General features: G+C 35.8%; 3 protein-coding genes across 3 annotated transcripts in view; 2 read left to right on the top strand and 1 right to left on the bottom strand.

The window, feature by feature from the left end:
- LOC127833254 (uncharacterized) overlaps positions 1 to 23,155 on the top strand; it is a 182,598-nt gene that overhangs the window by 31,460 nt on the left and 127,983 nt on the right. The gene's annotated exons all lie outside the window — the stretch shown is intronic.
- On the top strand, positions 4,270 to 8,535 carry LOC127833259 (uncharacterized). Its single transcript, XM_052358426.1, has 3 exons — positions 4,270 to 4,355; positions 5,172 to 5,234; positions 7,255 to 8,535. The coding sequence occupies exons 1-3, from the start codon at positions 4,286 to 4,288 to the stop codon at positions 8,115 to 8,117; spliced, it is 996 nt and encodes a 331-aa protein (XP_052214386.1). The 5' UTR covers positions 4,270 to 4,285; the 3' UTR covers positions 8,118 to 8,535.
- The window catches only part of LOC127836018 (S-formylglutathione hydrolase-like), a 54,204-nt gene continuing 39,609 nt past the window's right edge, over positions 8,561 to 23,155 (bottom strand). Inside the window, 4 exon segments of the mRNA XM_052362437.1 lie at positions 8,561 to 8,731; positions 9,669 to 9,836; positions 12,023 to 12,176; positions 16,130 to 16,194. Of these exon segments, the coding sequence (XP_052218397.1) occupies positions 8,651 to 8,731; positions 9,669 to 9,836; positions 12,023 to 12,176; positions 16,130 to 16,194 (468 nt within the window). The 3' untranslated portion in view covers positions 8,561 to 8,650.

Genomic DNA, 23,155 nt, shown 5'->3' with positions numbered 1-23,155 from the left:
TGAAGACGAATGGTACCGTTAGCTATTTAAGATAATGTTAGTCTTTTCCTTACATGTCTGCACAAGAAGTATTTTTAACAAAGATTATTTGATATAATGAATTTATAGACATAAATATAGCTGCTTTAAATGCATTACAGAAGGTAAAACTAGCGATAATATCTGTAATGGGATTGTTTATCATAGGACATACCTCTTTAAATGTGCGCGCGTGATAATAAGACTCGCGACACTATCCTAATCTGTAAAAACTACACATCATTTTAAGACGAAATACTCAACATGTATTTTATTCGTATCCATTAATAGGCAACATGTGTTTCCGTACGATCTCTCTTTTGATAACATACCAATACTATTAACGTGACAGTTTTAAATATAAATAATAAAATTAAGAAACCGAATATACGTCGGTAAATATAAAATTAACTTTCAAACATGGAATACGTGAAATAGAAAGCTAAGTCACTTGCACACATGTAATAAGGAGCTTATTAACTATGTAGTGGTCAAGTAGTTGCCATACATTCGTGAAACTTGCTCCGAACATAAGTACCAATTCTATCATGGAAAACTTGAAATACATTGCCTCAGTGGCATAGGCAGTTTTCCGTACATGGCTATAGAGGAAAGTGGTGAACAATCGGGAACTTATTTAAATATGCAAAATCAAAATGAAACCTTATCAGACCATTTGTTATAATGATATTTGGTCCGGGTGCGAACATGTTTCTGGTCCACTTAAAATATGCCTGTCAGGAGATAAACGAGTTTTTCTTTTTTGCTCTAATAAAAAATTAACACTCAAGAAGTCAATTCTATGACGAATCATTAATGACTTTCTTCAGAATATGTGTTTATATGATATCTTCCTAAAGTTCATGACAGTACCGGTCCGTTGAAAAAAATAAACATGGCTGTTGGGCGGTGGGGTGTTTTTCTTGCTCAAAACCACGGTGATAAGTTGATTACCACAACTATTCCGCTCACCGTCAAAATTGTATACTTCTGACAAGAGAACCGTATCCTTCAGACGAAATGAAACATGGCGGACGAAGCAATATCACGTAAGTGGATGACAAAATGTTTTATTATAAGACACTGCAAAATGATTACCACTTGCGAAGCACTCCATCGAATTTCTGAACCAATATGTTGTCTATTTGAAAGTTTACCAGTCATGAAATATTAAGAATGAGTTTGAAATAGTGTTTACAAAGTCGTGTCGCGCTCGACACCATTCGTACTTGGGTAAAAATGTAATAATCAGATGATTGTCGATGTGTCAGACCTGATGTGACAGACTTATCATTGTATATATAAAAAAAAACATGCCATGCGAACCTGTTTATTTTAATATCTGTTGAAGGCCGATTTATTTTGGTGAAAACATGCATGACTTACATACATATCGATGCACCGCGCAACACTGATTATAAACACCGTATTATTCGTGGCACTGCTAACTTCTGCACATGGTTTTAAATGTTAAGCTAGAACGAGCCATCGTGAGCTGAATTTATTTACGATAATCTTCCCCTTATCAAAGTTACATGTCCCAGAATTGATCTTGAAAATGATGGCATGCTTGCACCAAAAACGGTTCACCAGGATCGATTGTCTTGCTTTCCAGTACGTGGAGGGCACATGTTTAAGTCTCATGTTTCAATTTATCTATTTTGTTGTGGTAAAATACAATCATTATTGATACTTATTATTTATTGATTTCAGATTCATAATCCGTAAAAAGATCTCCAGCTACGATTATGGAAAGGAATAAGCAAATGTTGGTGTTAAACTAACCGAAGGAAATAATAAATTTAGTGATGTATAGAGTGTACAAAGTGATGTTGCATTGGTTAAATTACTGAAATATGTATTTGTTGTTTGTAGCCAAAACCAAAGATATATACCAAAGATGCTCTTGACTACTTATATCAGAAACAAAGGGGTTACACTTATAAAAACAAAATTTTGAGACTTTTTTGATGCAAAAGTAATGAACATTTCATATAAGAGCAAACTCATTATATAAACAATTATATTAGTGTATTAGCATGTTCTTATTATAATATTACTTCGCACACATTGTCAATCCATCCATGGTATACAGTACAGTAAACAGTACCTTAACACTATTGTACTGATGGAGAACACTACTCGCGAGCAGATAATGCGCATTAATGATCATTGATCATACGTGAGCAACCACAAGAATACAAAAAATCACAATCAGGAATCGAACTCGCAATTTAATAGTCGTGTTATACGATAATAGCAAACAGTGCTCTCGCCAAATTTTCATTTCATTCGATTTAATCTGAAAATTGTTTTATAGAAATTACTATTACTTCAACACGTAAATAAGACTTATTATACTTGTGTTATTAAATTAAATGAATTAGTACATCTTAATAACACCTAAAAATAGTTGTTTCAAATAGCCACATTTTTTCAATGTGTTACATTTTCTCATTCATGACATAAACATATAAACTGTCGTCGTTATCATTTAGTGCGTCGCAACCTAATTTGATAACGAAGTCGTACTGTACCTTGTACCTAGAACGCTAATAGTCTAATCTTTCGAAAGGGGCGTTTTAAGAATATATCTGTATATTATGAGTTTTGACTTTTAATTGCTGCACTAGTCAAAAGACGGATACATGATAATTTAGAAGGTAAATCCAAAACAAGAGTTGTGTAGTTTTCCATTTACCTACATTTCAGATTATTGAGTCGTAAAAAGTAGTTTTTGTTATTTATATGTTTAAACAAAAGTAGAAATTATATTAAGATACATGATTATCTGATACTTGGAATACTTAATTGTTTTTATATGTTATAACATGTATACAGACTTCATATAACTCAGTTTATATTTAAAAAGAAAGATTTTTAAACATGGAAATACTATCATACATTTAGAATGTTTTGTTCATTATTGTAGCAACAAACGACCGGTTTGAAAATGGCAACCAGCGAACACAAGGCTCATCAGCAAGTTTCAAGTGACATGATAGGAGAATGTAAAGTAATAAACTTATGCGAACCATGTACGAGAAAGCACACGCCCAGTAAAGCAACATTGTTTTGCAAAACCTGTAACGAGCATCTTTGCGAACATTGCAGAAATAGTCATATCATTTATAAATCGGGCAAACATGATACGGTAGTTATTGAGAATCTGGATTCGGCACCTGTTGTTGTAATGATGAAAGGTATGGACAAATGTCGCGACCATGATAAAAAGGTCAAGTTTTTCTGTGAAGACCACTCCAAGCTATGCTGCAATACATGTGCTTTCATACACAGGAAGTGCGAAATCATAAATGAACTGGCAAATCTATCAAGTCAAGAAGGACTAGAGCTGCAAGGTTTGAACCATATGCTTCTTAAACTGGAGACAGAGACTTGCTCCATCATAGCGGACTGTAACCTATCAGAAGCTGCATTAAGTGAGACCAATGCATACATTCCAAAACAGGTTGATGAAATGAAGGATCGTATAATCGAGATATTCGATAAAGCAAAATCAAGGATGATTGAAGAGGCAGATAACTTCAAAGCCGAGGAGATGAAGCGCTTAGGCGAAAGGCGTAAGGCTACTTCGAACGTGAATGCAGACATCCATGAACTGCTACCGGTTAGTTCAGCTCTTGTCAAACATGGAACACCTCAACAAAAATATATCATCTCACACATTATGAAAGAGAAAATAAAATATATAGAAACTCATATCACTGAGCAGCGAAACAAACATATTACTTCAACTGTTGCTTTGAACTTTTCAAACCAGCTATCATCACTTCTGAAAGAGGATGATGGCATTGTGAAACTGAACACAAGGCGACTTCTTACGCATAAAGGTTCGTTTCCATGTGATACAATTACGAAATCTTGCGAAGCAAATAACACGGCACATGGTCTAACGTAATCGGTTTAAGTTTGAATATCATACTCCTATATCATTATTTGTTTAATGTTATTAAAATGCTTTTACAAGAAATTGCAATGCAACGAGTGTCTGTTAGGACGGGACGTTAATGTATGATATGGGTATGGTAAACAGAATACAGGATACAGCCCAATAGTTTTTTAATAAATCAGGCTCGGCACGAATGAAACAACAGTTTGAAGAGCTCCGCCGTTCTTTTATTCTAAACCTCACCCGATATAGTACACAGCGTAGGACAGTAACACGTTATTATACATGATGATGTATATCTGCTTGTATTATATTAAACTTCACGTTATCTTTTTAGTTTTTGTTCTTTCAGATGTTATGCTAACAAGTCCGATGCAAATCCAAGAATCATATGAAGTTAAAAAGGAAACAACCGTTTTAAATAAAGGTAATATTGCTCCTGTACGATCGATGTGGATGCACATTTATTAGAAACAATTAGTTAAGGGTTAAAATTGAAGTATTCAAACCTTGCAAAACAGGTGGATGAAATGAAAGATCGTATTATTGAGATATTTGATAGGGCAAACTATGATAATTGAAAAAGTGGATGATTTAAAGCGGAGAAGATGAAGCGCTAAGGCGAAATCAAAAAATCTTCTTCGAAAGTAAATGAATACAGCAATGAAATGCTACCGGTTAGTTCTGCTGTTGTTGAACATGGACACCTCAACAAAAGTATATCATCGCAAAAATTATCATATACCCATTTAACCGAGATGTGAACCAAACATATCACTTCAAATGTTTCCTTAGACTTCTCAAATCAGTTATAACCCCGTCTTAAAGAGAAAGAATGAATTGTACCAGTGCAAGTAGAGCGACACATTGTTTCCCTGTGATTCAGTACAATAGCTTTGCCAAAAAGGTACACGGCAGGTGTTCTTTTTTTTTCAACGTCTGAAATTTAAATGATTATGATCGTTGTTTGTTGACAAGTTATGTGAAATGCGTTCGCATAAAATTCGAATTACAACGGCTTGAAGTTATCAAATCGTCACATCTTCATATTGTAATACAGTTTTTTATATTGACCTTTTTATTTCATTCTTTTGAATGTTGACCAAAACCAAACCCACTGTATTTTATGCATAGGATCTAAAGATTGTTTACAGCTTTTGCCGATTTTAAAAAGCTGTACGTTGCCCCAGACCTTGTGTGGTTTTGATATATACTTTTACTATTTAATAGTTTCTTCTTTCAGATGTTGTGCAAACAAGTCCGACGATAAAACAGGACTCTTCAGATGCAACCAATTTAAATAAAGGTATAAACACGTGGCTTTTGATGTATTGACATGGAGTCGCATTATGCAAATTGAGAAAATTAAGGGAATGTTCAAAGATTGACGAATGGACAATGTTCCAACTTTTTGTCAAACATTAAAAAAACTGTACACAAAAGAACAATATTATAGTAAATACATTATAAAATAAAGTTTTTAGGAGTTATCATTGTTTAATAGTAATACGCTTATGACGCGTTACAATCTTGAAACGATTGGATAACACATTATCCGGTTGTTCCTTTCAAAATCATTGACAACGCGTGATTTTTTTGCAAACAAACATCTGCATATTATTATTTTATCTCAAAATAATCGCTCGGGTAAACGTTTTTTTGTTGTTAAATACCGTTATTTTTGTTAAAAGAAAGCTCTACAATTACATTAAAAAGATCATGTATACCGTTTCTTGACAATAATATAAGTGCATATCAGCCGTTACATAGCTAAATAATGAAAAAGCTTGGGATTGCATCAATGACCTGTTGGGTCAAAGTCATTGCTAGTTAAAGTACAACAGGTCCTTAATGCAATCCCAAGCTTTGTCATGATTTAGCTATGTAACGGATGGTGTCTAAAAGTAGATTGTTCTAAGTATCTCTGTACCTTAATTATATAATGTAGATAAAGGAATGTTTTCGCAAAAACACAAATGAACATTTCAAAAAGAAGTTAACATCTTTAAATATATTTAATTAAACAGATATTAATAAATAGCGGTATTAGTTTCTTTCATTTTTCACATTAATGCAGTTTGCACCACTGATTGTTCTTAACACGATTAAATTTTATGTATGGAATCGTTCTTGCCATTAATGCCCTAAGCCTGTGCTTTGTATTGCATTTGTCTTTTATTTTACACTTTTGATAACAAGTTGCATGTCGAGGCCTACGCTGCCTGGATGAAACTAACCCAATGCGTTTAAAGTATGTTACATATTTATTAGGATTACTGTTATTCTTGTCGCAATCTCTTGAAATTTGTAAAACAAAAGTTGCTATGTTTCAGACAACACATCTTAGTTTATTTGCTCATGAAAACCAGTTTTTATCGTTTAAATACTTTTATTTAACTTTACTAATTAATATATATAAATTAAAATCGTGACTTGAAGTGCTATGAAACTTTGAATAAAATTGCGCGAGTTTCCTGATACAACTTTCAGCGCTCACTAAATACAGCGGACACTGTTAATAAAACCAGTATGCCAGAAATTGTCATGTGCGCTCGTAGTTTTGAAAATGCTGAAAATGTTTTGTTTAAAGGTATTTCAACTATTTTGTTACAAGGATCCGCTTCAAAATTAACGATTTTCGTTGTTTCGGAAAACCGCCAGGGGGTTTAAATGTGTACATGAATATTTAAAAAACTGCAGTGTGTCGGTATATCGGTACAGTCACTTAACCGAAGAAATACCCCTCTTAACCTATTGTAATTTAAATGAACGTGTATAAATATATTATAAATACTAGATTACAAATTCTTATAAATATGGTATAACTTACACATTATAATACATGCTAAAACTACTAAACAATAGAATAGTGTATGCATACGTCAGTAAAATAAAAATCCGCATTCCGAATTATTTTTCGGAAAAAGTAAAAACGACTATTTTATTGTGTAACCATAAGTATTAAAATTATGCTCATATAAGTCCTCACCCAAGAATTTCTATGACATCTGTAAATGGGTTAAAACTTGATTCATATGCTATTTTTCCCTTGCTACTTTTTCCCGCAATTTTGTGAATTATTAACGTATGCGACTTTGACCACCCCTACGATTTACGCTTATTACAAGAAATGAAGTCAATGGCTCCTGTGTATACATTATTCATCATTTAAAATTGCGAAGTATTATTTCAGTCAAATACTTAACTAAAATATTTCCCTGGCCTATTTCATTTGTCATAGAACAATCGAGTGGTGTGATATTTGATCTACTTATTTAAGGATATTCTCGATTAGTTATGATGTTGATCAGACTTTTTTCATTTAGATTGTTCAAGTGACATCGCTCAGTCAGCTCCGATTAAACCAGTCACCCTGAAGCTGCTCGTGTCCGTTGATATCAAACAGACTGGAGATGATTGGCGTGAACCTCTCCTCACTGGGCTTAACTTCCTACCAGACGGGAGACTGGTAGCCGTGGATAACTGGAGTTACAAATGTATCATAATGGATGACCAACTACAGTTACTAGGAACACCGTACACGTTCAATTCATGTCCATATGACGTTGTATGTCTGTCTCAGTGTGAGGTGGCGGTAACGATGTGTAATAGGAGAGTGTCTCTCCTGTACGTGAGCCCTGACAATGTCATCAGTCTGACCAGGCAGATATACACATCCACAATTGTCTTTTCCATTTGCTGCATGACCCCAACTACCATGGTCGTGAGCACATACGATGATCCACGCGATTATCCACGTCCAGTGAGAATGATAAACCAGACCGGTGTGGAGTCTGATTTTGACCGTGTGCTGTTTAATAAGAAGACGTACAAACATGAACAGAGCAAGTGCACGTATGTCCCTTCAAAGAACACGTTGGTACTGACTGATAGGTATGCTCACACAGTGTACATGTTCGACACCGTGAAGGGAACGTCTAGAGCAGTCACTAATGATAACATCCAGGAACCAAAAGGGGCCTGCGTCGGACCCGGTGACACGGTGCTGGTGTGCAGTATGGCTAAGAACTCCATCGTACACCTCACTGTTGATGGGGACATTCTATGTACATACCATGTAGATATGCAATTGCCGTATACCCTGTGTATGAAAAATGATGGGAGCAGATTGGTCGTGTCTGGTTGTAAACACGGAATGAAGAAATTGATGATGTACAAATTATCATAAATGACATCATACGTAGCTATTAATTATATCTACAAATATGCATATGCTACCTGTATAATTCTTTTTGATTTTTGTTGTAAGGGACTATCTAGGTTTATGCTATTTGGTTTGTATCCTTGGTTAAATAAGGAATGTACATGTGCATCCGTGTTCAAACTGCAACTACACAAATAATTCATTTCAACAAATTACCAGCATGTGTGATAGATAAACGGTTAATTTGTGTATTATGCACATGTTTAAAGCAGAAAAGTCTTATCTCTGTTTGATGTAAAATAAAGCAGTTACTTTTCCTCCGTTACTTTATGTTAATTATGAAATAATAATTGTATAAATACTTTTCAACACATGATTCTGAACACAACCATTTTAATTTAGAAATAAAGAAGTGAAACTCATATATGCACAAGTCCATTCAATGCACAGCACTTATTCGACATGGTTGTACAATCACATTTCATCCAAATAAAATCATAATAATTAAAACCAAGCCAGTGCCGTTTATCCAACTGCTGTTGGTATTGCATTGTCATTCACTGTAAGAGAAACTTGGCGTGGTGGTTGATGTGTTCCTCGATGAATGTGGCGATGAAATAGTAGCTATGGTCATAAACCTGGAATGAAAATAAGGAGACAAATATTAGCTTACATAGGTTGAACATGAGATGTCTGTAAAATGTCTTCTAAGGGAAGCCAAGTGTCAATCAAATGTGCAATTGTTAAATGATGTTTAAATATTGCTTTCCACGAGTGACCTTGACTTTTCTTGCTCTGTTGATCTCAAGATTGATACAGTCCGTCCTTTACTAAAGATAAATCAGAACACAAATGACCATATGTTTAAGCGGCTTGTTCACAGATTTATGCATTTTTCAAACAATCTCGTCAAATAAGCTTACTATTAACCCATATATGCCTAGTGGACTCTCCCATCCTTCTAAATTGTATCAATTTATTTCCAAAATTAGGGATGTCTATAATATTAATTTCTATATTTATTTTATTTCTCACAGAAATTCTTTAAAGCAAACAGACACTGCATCATGCGGTGTCTCATCTGGGTCTACGCTGTTTGCCAAGGCCTTTTTTCTAGACGCTAGGTATAAATGGGTTAAAGCTCTAAGTGCTTTAAATAGTGTTACTAACTACAGTTGCAAGAAAAAAAGTAGAATAAAAGGGTTTGCCTTCCCCAGGATTTGGAAACTGGACTTCTTGAATAAAAAAAATGAAAGTAGAGATTAAACCAATGTGCATGATTGTTTGTCAAAGAATTCTCTAAATTGGTTTACATTTCATCTAACAAGCACCTTGTGAACTTGACAAACTGTATGGCGGGTAGGTGCACAGCAGGATACTCCTGATATTTTTAAGTGGGGTATAGTAATAATAAAGTAACAGAGACAGGCAGCATAGCACAATAGTTAATTTTATGGCTTATTTTATGCAAGGCAATATTTGTAGTGGTACAGATTATACGATTTATTTCTTTAACTTAAACTTCAAAACTTCAAAACTTTAAAGGTTGTAAAAACAAAATAACTACAAGGTTACCTCATGTATCCTCAGATTGATTGGCACATTGTTGGACGCACATTCAGCTGACAGATTGTCAGGCAGGAGTTGTCCTTCCACATAGAAGTTGTCTGCCTTTCCCTGGTCAACAAGCATATTGAGGGCAGGACCAATGTACTTCTTCACCAGTTCTGTGGCATCATACTCCTGTGGCTAAATACATTAAACACTTGAAATGACAAGCCATTTTACTTGCTTTATTAATCTTTGATATATTGGTATTTTTTACCATTATGATGATGATGATGATAATGATGATGATGAGCAAAATCACAATGCTTTGATGATCATGATAAGTGTCATGATAACAACTGCAATAATAATGATGTCTATGACAATGTATGTAAATAGATTGAATAATATAAACAAGAGGGCCTGAAAGGCCCAAAGTCGCTCACCTGAGATAACAAGATATTATTGGGACAAATCTTCTGACCAAGTTTAACGAAGATCGGAAAATAAATGTGGCCTCTAAGTGTGTTAACAAGGTTTTACTATAGCCATATATATAAGGAAAATGCCCCGCCCCCTTGCAGCCATGTTTATCAACCAACCGGCATCATTTTTTAACTCGTCCAAGATATTATTGCGATGAATCTTCTGACCAAGTTTCATGAAGATCGGACAGTAAATGTGGCCTCTAGAGTGTTAACAATATTCTATTATAGCCATACAAGGAAAAATGCCCCGCCCATTGGAAGCCATTTTTTTCAAGCAAACATAGTTAATTTCAAACTCATCCAAGATATCATTGAGACCAATCTTCTGACCAAATTTCATGAAGATTGGACAATAAATGTGGCCTCTAGAGTGTTAACAAGGTTTTACAATAGCCATATTTAGCCATATAAGGAAAAATGCCCCGCCCCTGGTGGCCATGTTTTTAAAGCAACCAAAACCATTTTCGAACTCATCCAAGATATCATTGGGACAAATTTTCTGACCAAGTTTAATGATGATCGAAAAATAAATGTGACCTATAGAGTGTTAACAAGGTTTTACTATAGCCATATAAGGAAAATAGCCCCGCCCTCGTGGTGGCCATGTGTTTGAACCAACCGGCATCATTTTTGAACTTGTTTAAGATATTATTGGGATGAATCTTCTGGCCGAGTTTCATGAAGATCGGACTATAAATGTGGCCTTTAGAGTGTTAACAAGATTTTACTATAGCCTTATATAGCCATATAAGGAAAAACGCCCCGCCCCTTGGTGGCCATGTTTTTCAAGCAAACGTAACAATTTTCGAACTCATCCAAGATATCATTAAGACAAATCTTCTGACCATATTTCATCAAGATTGGACAATAAATTGGCCTCTAGAGTGTTAACAAGGTTTTACTATAGCCATATTAGGAAAAATGCCCCGCCCCCTGACGGCCATGTTTTTCAACCGACCGGCATCATTTTTTAAGTCGTCCAAGATATTATTAGGGTCAATCTTCTGACCAAGTTTTATGAAGATTGGACAATAAATGTGTCCTCTAGAGTGTTAACAAGATTTTACTATAGCAATATATAGCCATATAAGGTAAAATACCCCGCCCCTTGGAAGCCATGTTTTTCAAGCAAAGGTTACCATTTTTGAACTCATCCAAGATATCAGTGGGGCAAATCTTCTGAGCAAGTATCATGAAGATCGGAAAATAAATGTGGCCTCTAGAGTGTTAACAAGGTTTAACGATAGCCATATTAGGAAAAATGCCCCGCCCCTTGGCGGCCATGTTTTTCAACCAACCGGCATCATTTTTGATCTTGTCCAAGATATTATTAGGATGAATCTTTTGACCAAGTTTTATGAAGATCAGACAATAAATGTGGCCTCTAGAGTGTTTACAAGATTTTAATATGGCCATATTTAGTCATTTAAGGAAAAATGCCCCGCCCCTTGGCAGCCATGTTTTTCAAGCAAACGTTATCATTTTTTAACTCTTCCAAGATATCATTAAAACCAATCTTCTGACCAAATTTCATGAAGATTGGACAATAAATCTGGCCTCTAGAGAGTTAAGAAGGCAAATGTTGACGCCGCACAACGCACAACGGACGACGGACAAAAAGCGATCACAAAAGCTCACCATCAGCACGTTGTGCTCAGGTGAGCTTAAAATAGGTCACTTGGAATTACTGAATCTCTTATGAAAATCTATATACCACCACGGTTGTTCCATTCGGTTTTCCTGTCAAAGCCTTGTTAATTGATTGATTGATCATCCTTAAATAGGTAAAACATGATTTAAATCACAATGTGCCTTTCATTAATCGTTAGTCCTTGCAAGTATTAGAAAGGTCTTTTATGGGTAAAGATAATGTGAAATGCACTCACTGCTTACCTGCCATTTAGACTGGTCCCCTTCAAGATATCCTGTGAAAGCTTTTGTCCCCCACGGTGCTTTGATTGGGTTGGAGATAGGGGCAAAAGCACTCACTGACTGGAACTTGCCCGGATTCTTCAGTGCACAGATGAGTTCCCCATGACCTCCCATATTGAAACAGCAATTAATTATAAGATTTTTTTATAGCAGAATCTCAGTCACATCATGGCAGTCACTTAACCTATTTACATTGATACTGAGTGAACATGGTTAACTTGTACAATGTGTATACAGTGCCAGCAAATGGCAACTGTACTACTTGAATCAGACACCGATCTCCGTGCAAGCTATGTGGCAAGAATGGAAATTGAACCTTGATTTGGAATGTTTACATAGGCCAGAAACAGAGTCAAACGCTATCGCTGACAAGTGGATGAGAAGGATTGGTCAGTCCAGAGACAAGTTTAACTAGAAATGGCGCGGCAGAGGCCGACGCGTATCCCCACGCTGCATGCTTGATCCAGGGGGACCCCCAGGGCTGGTAATGGGGCCATGCATAGTTGAGATTGACCGCATTTTTATAAGAGATGTTCAGTATCAATTGGAAGTAAATTGGTGTAGAAATGAAGAAGGTAATGTAAGATAACATAAAACAAGAGATTTGTTTGTCAGAAACACAATATCCCCTCCTGCGCAGATTTGATTTATTTATAAAAAACAAGAGATGTGTTCGTCAGAAACACAATGCCCCCTACAGCGCCGCTTTGAAATTTATCATTTGGCAGGTATAGAAATCATCTCCCTTAAAAGCTTATTACTTCCCTTGGAATTTGTTTTTTGACGATTGACATTGAAGGATGACCTTGAACTTTCACCACTCAAAATGTCCAGCTTCATGAGATACACATGCATGCCAAACATCAAGTTGCCATCTTCAATATTGCAAAAGTTATGGCTAATGTTAAAGTTTTCGGACAGACACACAGACTGACAGACAGACAGACTGACAGTTCAACTGCAATATGCCACCTTACTGCGAGAGGGTTGGGGGTCTGTAGACAGTCAAAAATGACCAAGTTAGACATCGCTGACTACCAAGGCCTGTGGTTTATCAAATAGATCATTGCCACAGTTCATCATGGATCTTTGGACATAAGTCCACAGGTAAGTTATGAAAACTACCATTAACAAATTAGTACAGGAAAAAAAAGATAATTATATCATTAAAAAAAACCTTTGACAAATCAATCATTTAAGTTACAAATAAACAAAATACAAAATCTGTACAGTAACTGTGAAAAGAACTTAAATTTTTGGTAAGGAAATATATAATATGAGATTCATTTCATAATTATATAAATAACTTCCCTTGAAAATAAGTGTCTTTAACAAATCTCTATTTTAGTAAGAAATAATTATAAGCCACTACGGTGACTGTAGAATCACAGGTAACCTTCAGGTACCTAAGATACTTGTATGCCCAAAAGTATCATTGTGTGCTTGGCTGTCCATAAAATGTCATATTGATTATGCTTCAGTTGTATTGTTTCATATAATTATATATAAAATTTCAATGTATCACTATAATTATATATAAAATTTCAATATATCATTTGGCAGGTTTAGAAATTATCTCCCTTTTAAAGCTTATTACTTCCATTGATTTTGTTTTTTGACTTTTGACCATGAAGGATGACCTTGACCTTGAACTTCCACTACTCAAAATGTGCAGCTTCATGAGATATACATGCATGCCAAATATCAAGTTGCTATCTTCAATGTTGCAAAAGTTATGGCCAACGTTAAAGTTTTCGGACGGATGGACAGACTGACTGATTGACTGACTGACTGACGGACGGACAGTTCAACTTCTATATGCCACCCTACCGGGGGCATACAAAATTATTTGGCTGGTTCATTACTTACCTCTCTTAAAAGCTTATTACTTCCCTTGGATTTATTTTTTTGAGCTTTGACCTTGAAGGATGACCTTGACCTTTCTCCACTCAAAATGTGCAGGTTCATGAGATACACATGCATGCCAAATATCAAGTTGCTATCTTCAATATTGCAAAAGTTACGGCCAATGCGCCATACCATGAGCATATTAACAAGAGCTGTCAGAGGACAGCACGCTCGACTATTCGAGTGCTTGACAGTATAACGTAAGCCATCATGGGAAAATTGTTCATATTCAATAATTTATTACACGATCTTTCAAAAAAAAGGAAAAAAAAATAAAAAATTGGGGGGAAGGGGGGTTGCGAGGGGGTATAATGTGGGGTTTGGTCATTTGTTAGATGTTTCAAAAATAAAAAAAGGAAAAAAAAATGAGGGGTAGGGGGGTTGAGAGGGGGATATAATGTGGGTGTGGTCATTTATTACATGATATTTCAAAAATAAAAAAAGGAAAAAAACACAATTTGTTTTGTGGGGGGTGGGAGGTGGGGGGGGGGGGGGCAGGGAATCTTGGGTGGGGCTCGGGGTATTGTTTGGGTGGAATCCGTTATGGTATTCAGGTACGTATTGTTTTGTCAAAGTATAAATAAAATCTTATCAAAAATAAATAAGTTATGGCAATTGAAACAAAATGTTCAATTATCTAAGTAAAAAAGGGGCCATAATTCTGTCAAAATGCTTGATATAGCTGTCTGCTCTTGTTTATAGATTGGGGTCATGTTGGTGAAGAAGTATGCAAAATATAAAAGCAATATGTCAAAGGTCATAGGAAATATTTGGGGTAGTACACAAACTTTAACATAGAATTATCAATTATATGCATATTCTAAGTATAAAAGGGGCAATAATTCTGTCAAAATGCTTGATACAGTTGTCTGCTCTTGTTTATAGGTTGGGGTCATGTTGGTCAAGAAGTATGCAAAAAATGAAAGCAATATGTCTAGGGACATAAGAAATATTTGGGGTAGTACGCAAACTTTAACAATTGCTGCATATTCTAAGAGAAAAAGCGGCCATAATTATTACAAAATGCTTGATAGAGTTGTCTGCTCTTGTTTATAGGTTGGGGTCAAGATGGTTAACAAGTATGCAAAATATAAAAGCAATATGTCAATGGACATTGAAAACATTTGGGGTAGTACGCAAACATTAACATTTGCACGCCAACGCCGACGTCGGGGTGAGTAGGATAGCTCCACTATATATATTTTATATATAATAGTCGAGCTAAAAATGAGTGAAAATCTCTGACCCGGCCCCACCCCAACCCCATAACTTTGGACCCAGAGGTCAGATCAAAATTCCAAATAGTGCAGGGTCACACATATGCCCATAACTACCATGAGTGTAAGTTTCAAGGTTCTAGTGCTTATAGTGTAGGAGGAGATAGTGGCCAGGACGGACGGATGGACATACAGACAGATGGCGGAGATAACCACAATATCCCCACACTTTTTAAAAAGCGTGGGGATAACTTGATAAGAGGGCTTTCAGGATGGACCCACACACATATGAACCCTTAAAGTGCTTAATTAGCAACATGTGCTTAGGTGAGCTAAATATATAAAAGTAGGATCCTCGTCCACCACGAGGTGATGTTTTGCAGATATGGTCACTCTCCCTACGTAAAATGTTAAGGTCTTGCATTAAGGTCAAAGGTAAAGTCTTGCTAAAAAAAACTTGTCAAGACTGTATCGTCATCATTTATCATACAATTTTAAAATAGCGTTGAAAATGTGTTGACATCTGTCATCATTTTAATGCATAAGGGTACTAATTGTGTCGCTTGCACAAAATAGAAAAGTGACAGGCAGGAACATATGATTACATTTCATGTTGCACTAAATAAAAAAAAATGTTTTTGTGTTGGAAAAATTTCCATACAAGTGTAACATCCTGAGTTGGGAAATGAGTGCATATTTGATTTTGTTTTCTTGGTGATTGAGTTAGTTTTACTCTGACAAATTGCGAAAGGCACATGAAACTTCTCAATCATTTGTATGACTAAACCCATTAAAATAACGTTTCAATACTTTTCATATCATATCTTAGGAATGGAGCCTTTTGCCCTCATTTTGGAGGAAAGTACTGCCACTTTGGAGATCATTTAATAGCAATTAACCGTAACAATTTCAAGATTAACTTTTATGTCTGACGTGCACATACCTGTGACCAAATATGGACATTTTGTTCGGTAAACTGCTGAAATTGGCATTTATAACTTCTGGCAACTGAAACAAAGAACATATATATGAATTGCCAGTAAAAACTATTGGGGAACATTAAATGGAAAAACTTAAAACAAGAGCTGTCAGAGGACAGCGCGCTTGACTATTCGAGTGCTTGACGGTATAACGTAAGCCATCATGGAGCAATTGTTCATATCCGATAATTTATAAGACGATTTTTCAAAAATAAAAAAGGAAAAAAAAATTGGGGGGGGGGGGGTAGGGGTGTTAAGAGAGGGGTATAATGTGGGTTGTGGTCATTTATTACACGATCTTTCAAAAATAAAAAAAGGAAAAAAACAAATGGGGGTGTAGGGGGGTTGAGATCGGGGTATAATGTGGGGTGTGGTCATTTATTAGATGATGTATAAAAGAATAAAAAAGGGGAAAAAAAATGGGGGGGGGCAGGGATTCTGGGTTGGGGCGTGGGGTATTGTTTGGGTGGAATCCATTGTGGTATTCAGGTAAGTGTTGTTTTGTCAAAGTATCAATAAAATCTTATCATAAATACAGAAGTAATGGCAATTTTAGCAAAATGTTCAATTATCTAAGTACAAAAGTCAGAGCTCCAGATAAGGGTCGTATTTTCGTAATTACGAATTATTGTCAAGTCCGTTACGTATTTATTTTAAATCTTGTCGTACCATTAAGAATTACAAAATCAAGTTATGAATATTACTTTTACATCGGTTCGTATCGATTTGTATTGAGTTCTTTTCGCGTATTAAAGATCTTCGCAATGCTTATATAGAATGGTTATCGGGATTGTTTAACAAAGCGCATTTTTTCAAATATAAGGGGGACGTATACAGTCTTTCTGTCAAAAAACAATGGCGGCGCCAAGAGAGCGTCCTAAAAAACTGCAAAGCGTCCAAAAACACGCTTTTAACATTTAGTATGCAAAGTGAGCCGAAGTTAAATGTTTAGAAAGACATAATAGAAAAAATCTTATACGATGTTGTATGTTCAGTCGAAAAAGCTAAACAAAAACGCGACACGACGGGTCCAAACTTAAACACAAAAAAAAACATTGAACGAGTGGAAGGGACAAGTCCCGTGGCTAATCGTTGAAAAGATTGAAGGGGAGACCCGTTTTAATTGTGAAATATGTAAACATTCATATAAGGCATGCAATCTAAGCATAGTTTGGCATATGAAGGTATTTAAAAAATAAAATTGTATAATACTGAAAAGACAATGTTGAACTCGTATAAATAAAGTAGCTAGTATGTTTATTTTGATTGTTTGCATGAAAATAACCATTATTATTTATTTTTAGGTCATTTAGAAAAAATAAGAATTAGTTTCCAAAACTTAGTAGTAACGTTAAGAATAAAATTTCAGAGTTAAGAGTTTTTTTTTAAATCTGGTAGTAATTTAAGAATTTCACAAAACCTTATCTGGAGCTCTGAAAAGGGGCAATAATTCTGTCATTCTGATACAGTTGTCTGTTCTTGTTAATATGTTGGGGTCATGTTGGTAAACAAGTATGCAAAATATGAAAGCAATATGTCAAGGGACATAGTAAATATTTGGGGTAGTACACAAACTTTAACATAGATTTATCTATAATATGCATATTCTAAGTATAAAAGGGGTAATAATTCTGTCAAAATGCTTGATACAGTGGTCTGCTCTTGTTATGCCCACGCTTTTTGAAAACCACTGGCCACTGTCTCCTCCTACACTATAAGCACTAGAACCTTGAAACTTACACACATGGTAGCTATGAGCTAATTGAGCATATGTGCGACCCTGCACTATTTGGAATTTTGATCTGACCCCTGGGTCAAAAGTTATGGGGGTTGGGGTGGGGCCGGGTCAGAGATTTTCACTCATTTTTTTAATGTTATTTTACATTAACTTCTTCATTTCTACACCGATTAACTTCAAATTGATACTGAACATCTCTTAAGACAATACCGTCAATCTCAACTATGCATGGCCCTTTTACCAACCCTGGGGCTCCCCGCCCACATAGGCCACACCCACCTAAAATTGCCTTTTACTATAATTTCTTCATTTCTACACCGATTGACTTCTAATTGATACTGAACTTCTCTTATGACAAAACGGTTCATCTCAACTATGCATGGCCCCATAACCAACCCTGGGGCGCCCCCTCCCACATAGGCCACACCCAACCAAAATTGCCTTTTACTATAACTTCTTCATTTCTACACCGATTCACTTCTTATTGTTACTGAACTTCTCTTATGACAATACGGTCAATCTCAACTATGCATGGCCCCATTACCAACCCTGGGGCGCCCCGCCCACATAAGCCACACCCACCCAAAAATTGCCTTTAACTATAATTTCTTCATTTCTACACCGATTCACTTCTAATTAATACTGAACTTCTCTTAGGACAATACGGTCAATCTCAACTATGCATGGCCCCATTACCAACCCTGGGGCGCCCCTGGGTCAAACATGCGGCGTGGGGATAGGCGTCGGCCTCTGCCGCGCCATTTCTAGTTTGTAGGTTGGGGTCATGTTGGTAAACAAGTATGCAAACTATGAAAGCAATATGTCAAGGGACATAGGAAATATTTGGGATAGTACGCATACTTTAACATAGATTTATCAATACTATGCATATTCTAAGTTTTAAGGAGCAATAATTCTGTCAAATTGCTTGATACATTGGTCTGCTCTTGTTAATAGGTTGGGGTCATATTGGTAAACAAGTATGCACAATATGAAAGCAATATGTCAAGGGACATAGGAAATATTTGGGGTAGTACGCAAACTTTAACATTTGCACGCCAACGCTACCGCCGACACCAGGGCGAGTAGGATAGCTCCACTATATATAATTCATATCTAATAGTCGAGCTAAAAAGTAAAACAAGAGGACCATGGGTCTTATGGCGCTCACCTAAAACCCAAAGGAACTGGACTATTCTGAGAAAGTACCAGGTGTTTCATGAAGATTGGACCAAAAAAGTAACTTCTTGAGTATTAACATGTTGATTTTGTATTTGACCTTGTGACTTAGTTTTTGAGCTCACATGACCAAGATTCAATCTCAGCCCAGATTTTATTGGGACAAATGTTCTAACAGAGTTTGATGAAGATTGACCAATAGATGTGACTAATATAACGTCAACAAGTCTTCATTATAGCCATATAAGGAAAACTGCCCCACCCCCTGGCAGCTAGGTTTTAAAACGAACCTGAAGAAAGTTTGAACTCAACAGGTGAGTCATTATAACAAGTGTTCTGACTAAGTTTTATAACGATTGGGCCGTAAAGAGGACTTCACGAATGTTTACAAGGTTTTACTATAGCCACATTAGGAAAAATGCCCCGCCGAAAAAAAAAGTCGAATAAAGGGAGACAATTCAAAAAGTGAATTGTTACTGATTGTTTTTAGTTACCCCCTTGTGTCAAATTCAATCTATTTTCTCAGTGTGACCTTGACCTTGGAGATATTGACGTAAATCTTAAGCATGACACACCGTCTAATGATTGTGAACAAATGTACAAAGTAATTTTAAAATCTCATAATGAATGACATAGTTATGACCTGGACAAGATCATTTATAAACATTTTTGACCTTTGAACTCAATGTGTGACCTTGACGTTGCAGAAATCAACATATTTCTTTTGCACGACACACCGACTAATGATGGTGAACAAACGTGCCAAATGATTTTAAAATCTCACAATGAACGACATAGTTATGGACAAGCTTATTCTGCCCGCCAGCCCGCTCGCTGACATTTACCAATCTAATAACCAGTTTTTTCCTTTGGAAAACCCGGTTAAAAATGTCCCGCCTCTGGACTTTTAACAGACCACAACCATTCTTCAAACTCATCTAAGATTTCATTGGTACAAATGTTCTGACTAAGTTTGATAGATATTGGACAATACATGTGTCTTTTAGAGTGTTAACAAGGTTTTACTATAGCCATTTAAAGAAAAACTGCCCCGACCCTGGTTGCCATGTTTTTGTACCAACCCAAACTATTTGCTAACTAGTCCAAGATATCATTATGAGCTATGTTCGTAGCAAGTTTCATGAATATTGGACTAAAAATGTGACTTTTAGAGTTTTGACAAAATTTTACACAAAAGTCATAAAAAAAGCCCCACCCTCTGGTCATGTTTTTCAACAGGCCAGAACCATTTTAGCACTCATCCAAGATATCATTCTAACAATTGTTAGTTTAACTAAGTTTCATGAAGATTGGACCATAAATATGACATCTAAAACATATAAATGTGAACAAGGTTTTACTATAGCGATATAAGTAGAACTGCCATGCCCCTGGTGGCCATGTTTTCAAAAACCCGGAACCATTTTTAAACTTGTTCATGATAATATTAGAACACATGTTCTGACCACGATTCATGAAGATATGACAATAAATGTGGCCTCTATAGTGTTAACAAGGTAAATGTTAACGACAGATGGTGGACAAAAGGTGATCACAAAAGCTCATTATGCGAAGGTTGTTCTCAGGTGAGCTAACAAGAGCACCGCATAATGGGTGCCACGCTTAGCTACGGGTGCAGTTTTGAACATGGGCTGTTTGTAAAACATGCATGCCCCCCATATGGGCTGTCAGTTGAAGTGGCAGCCATTGTGTAAATACGTTTTTTGTCACTGTGACCTTGACCTTTGACCTAGTGACCTGAAAATTAATAGGGGTCACCTTCCAGTCATGATCAATGCACCTATGAAGTTTCATAATCCTAGGCCTAATTATTCTTTAGTCATCATCAGGAAACCATTTTACTGTTTCGAGTCACTGTGACCTTGACCTTTGACCTAGTGACCTGAAAAAAAACAGGGGTCATTTGCCAGACATAATCAATGTACCTATGAAGTTTGATGATCCTAGGCGTAAGCATTCTTGAGTTATCATCCGGAAACCATTTTTATATTTCGAGTCACAGTGACCTTGACCTTTGACCTAGTGACCTGAAAATCAATAGGGGTCATCTGCCAGTCATGATCAATGTACCTATCAAGTTTCATGATTATAGGCCTAAGCATTCTAGAGTTATCATCCATAAACAATTTTACTATTTCGAGTCACTGTGACCTTGACCTTTGACCTAGTGACCTGAAAATGAATAGGGGTCATCTGCTAGTCATGATCAATGTACGTATGAAGTTTCATGATCCTAGGCCTAAGCGTTCTTATCCGGAAACCATCTGGTGGACAGACCGACGGGCCGACGTTCCTACCGACAAACATGTGCATAATAAATGAAAACTTGTCAGATTTTTTTAGAGGTCACAGTGACCTTGACCGTTGACCTAGTGACCCCAAAATGGCTGTGGTGTGTAGAACTCATCAATGTGCATCTACATATGAAGTTTCAAAGTTGTAGGTGGAAGCACTTTGATTTTAGAGCCAATGTTAATGTTTTAGCACGACGCGAACGGCGGACGACACGACATGATGAGCTGGCTATGACAATACCTCGGGTTTTCTCCGAAAAGGCCGAGCTAAAAATAAATATATTGAACATAATAAAAACACAAAACAACATAAAAGAATTGCATCATTTTCTATAAATCAGTATTATTATAAGTAAATAAACTAGAACCAGATACATGTTGGCAGCATGTTGATCCAATAGTCAATAATCAGAGTACAGTATCACTTGACTTTTATGGGGTTCCCAAATAAACATTAATAGATGCAAACACTATGGTAAGTGGTGTTTTTTTTCAAATAACTTTAAAAACAAATTTTCTCAAGAATTTCAACAAGTGCACAATAGACAGATTTTTATGCTGTTTATGGCAATGTGAGCACTGTTATGCTTCATGCAACGTTAAATTTTGTCACCGATTTCAGAAGCATTCAAAAATTTATTCGTTTACCTTAAGATAAACTGTCTTTTATGCACTAAAGATTTAAATGTGTCGAAAGAAAACAGCATTTAAATCAAATATCAACATACGATATATTTCGATAGTGAAGAAAGATAGTCATAACAAGGCATGTGAGGACACATATGATGTGCACTCCCGTAGTATATTTTTATCTACTTACACTAATGTGTGGTTTGACAATGCTAACACACATTTCATGTGGTGAATATGCAACTTACAAGTGAAAAAACACAACAACACAATAGTTAAACTTTTGTTTTCATTTTATTTATTTAGAAAAGTAAATTGCAAACTTTATTTCAAAGTCAGCGTATACGTCGACTACATTTTTAAAAGATATTTATTGTTATATTTAGTATATTTTTTGGTTTTAGCGATTATAAAGCATTTGTGAGGTTGCCTATAGTTTGGCTGTAGTAGTTGGTGAACTCATATCCAACGTTTTATATATTGAGAACTGTGAATATAAACAAGCTTAACCGTCTACTAACCTTCTACTAATGCGTTGCTAGCACCCGTAGATACAAAAGATCACAAAAGAACGTTTCCCAGAAATCCTCCCTGAGGAAGCATGAACGATGATTATAATAAATTGTTTGTTATATTCGGTTTTAGCGATTATGAAACTTTTTTTGTCTATCGTATCCCTGAAGTTATTGTTGAACTTATGTTCAACGTTTTATAAATTGAGAATATAAATAAGCGTAAACTTAAACTATTGAGCGTTTTTCCCGAATCTATTAATAGCCTCAAATTATGAATGACCTGTACTACGTCATTGAGGTGTACGTGAGAGCGTAACCTATTGCGTTGTTATCACCCGTGCAATTGGACTCTCCTTTGTTTATCGACAGCCGCATCTATTAATAGCCTCATATTATGAATGAGTTAAAAAAAAACGTCATGAAGACGAAGCAGAAAGTGGACTATTTTATTCATTCATAAACAATACCGCGACAGGTATAATACAATCATTGTTTATTGATTCTTTTCTATATAAGCTACGTTCGAAACCATTACATTTAACACGATATTCATATACTGTTTGTGAATGAAAATGGATGGAGAACTCAAACCTCTTGCATAAATTAAACAAC

The sequence above is a fragment of the Dreissena polymorpha genome, chromosome 6 (assembly GCF_020536995.1).
Source record: "Dreissena polymorpha isolate Duluth1 chromosome 6, UMN_Dpol_1.0, whole genome shotgun sequence".
NCBI classification, from domain to species: domain Eukaryota; kingdom Metazoa; phylum Mollusca; class Bivalvia; order Myida; family Dreissenidae; genus Dreissena; species Dreissena polymorpha.
The sequence above is the reverse complement of the archived record's forward strand: the minus strand, read 5'-3'. Positions and strand labels throughout refer to the sequence as shown.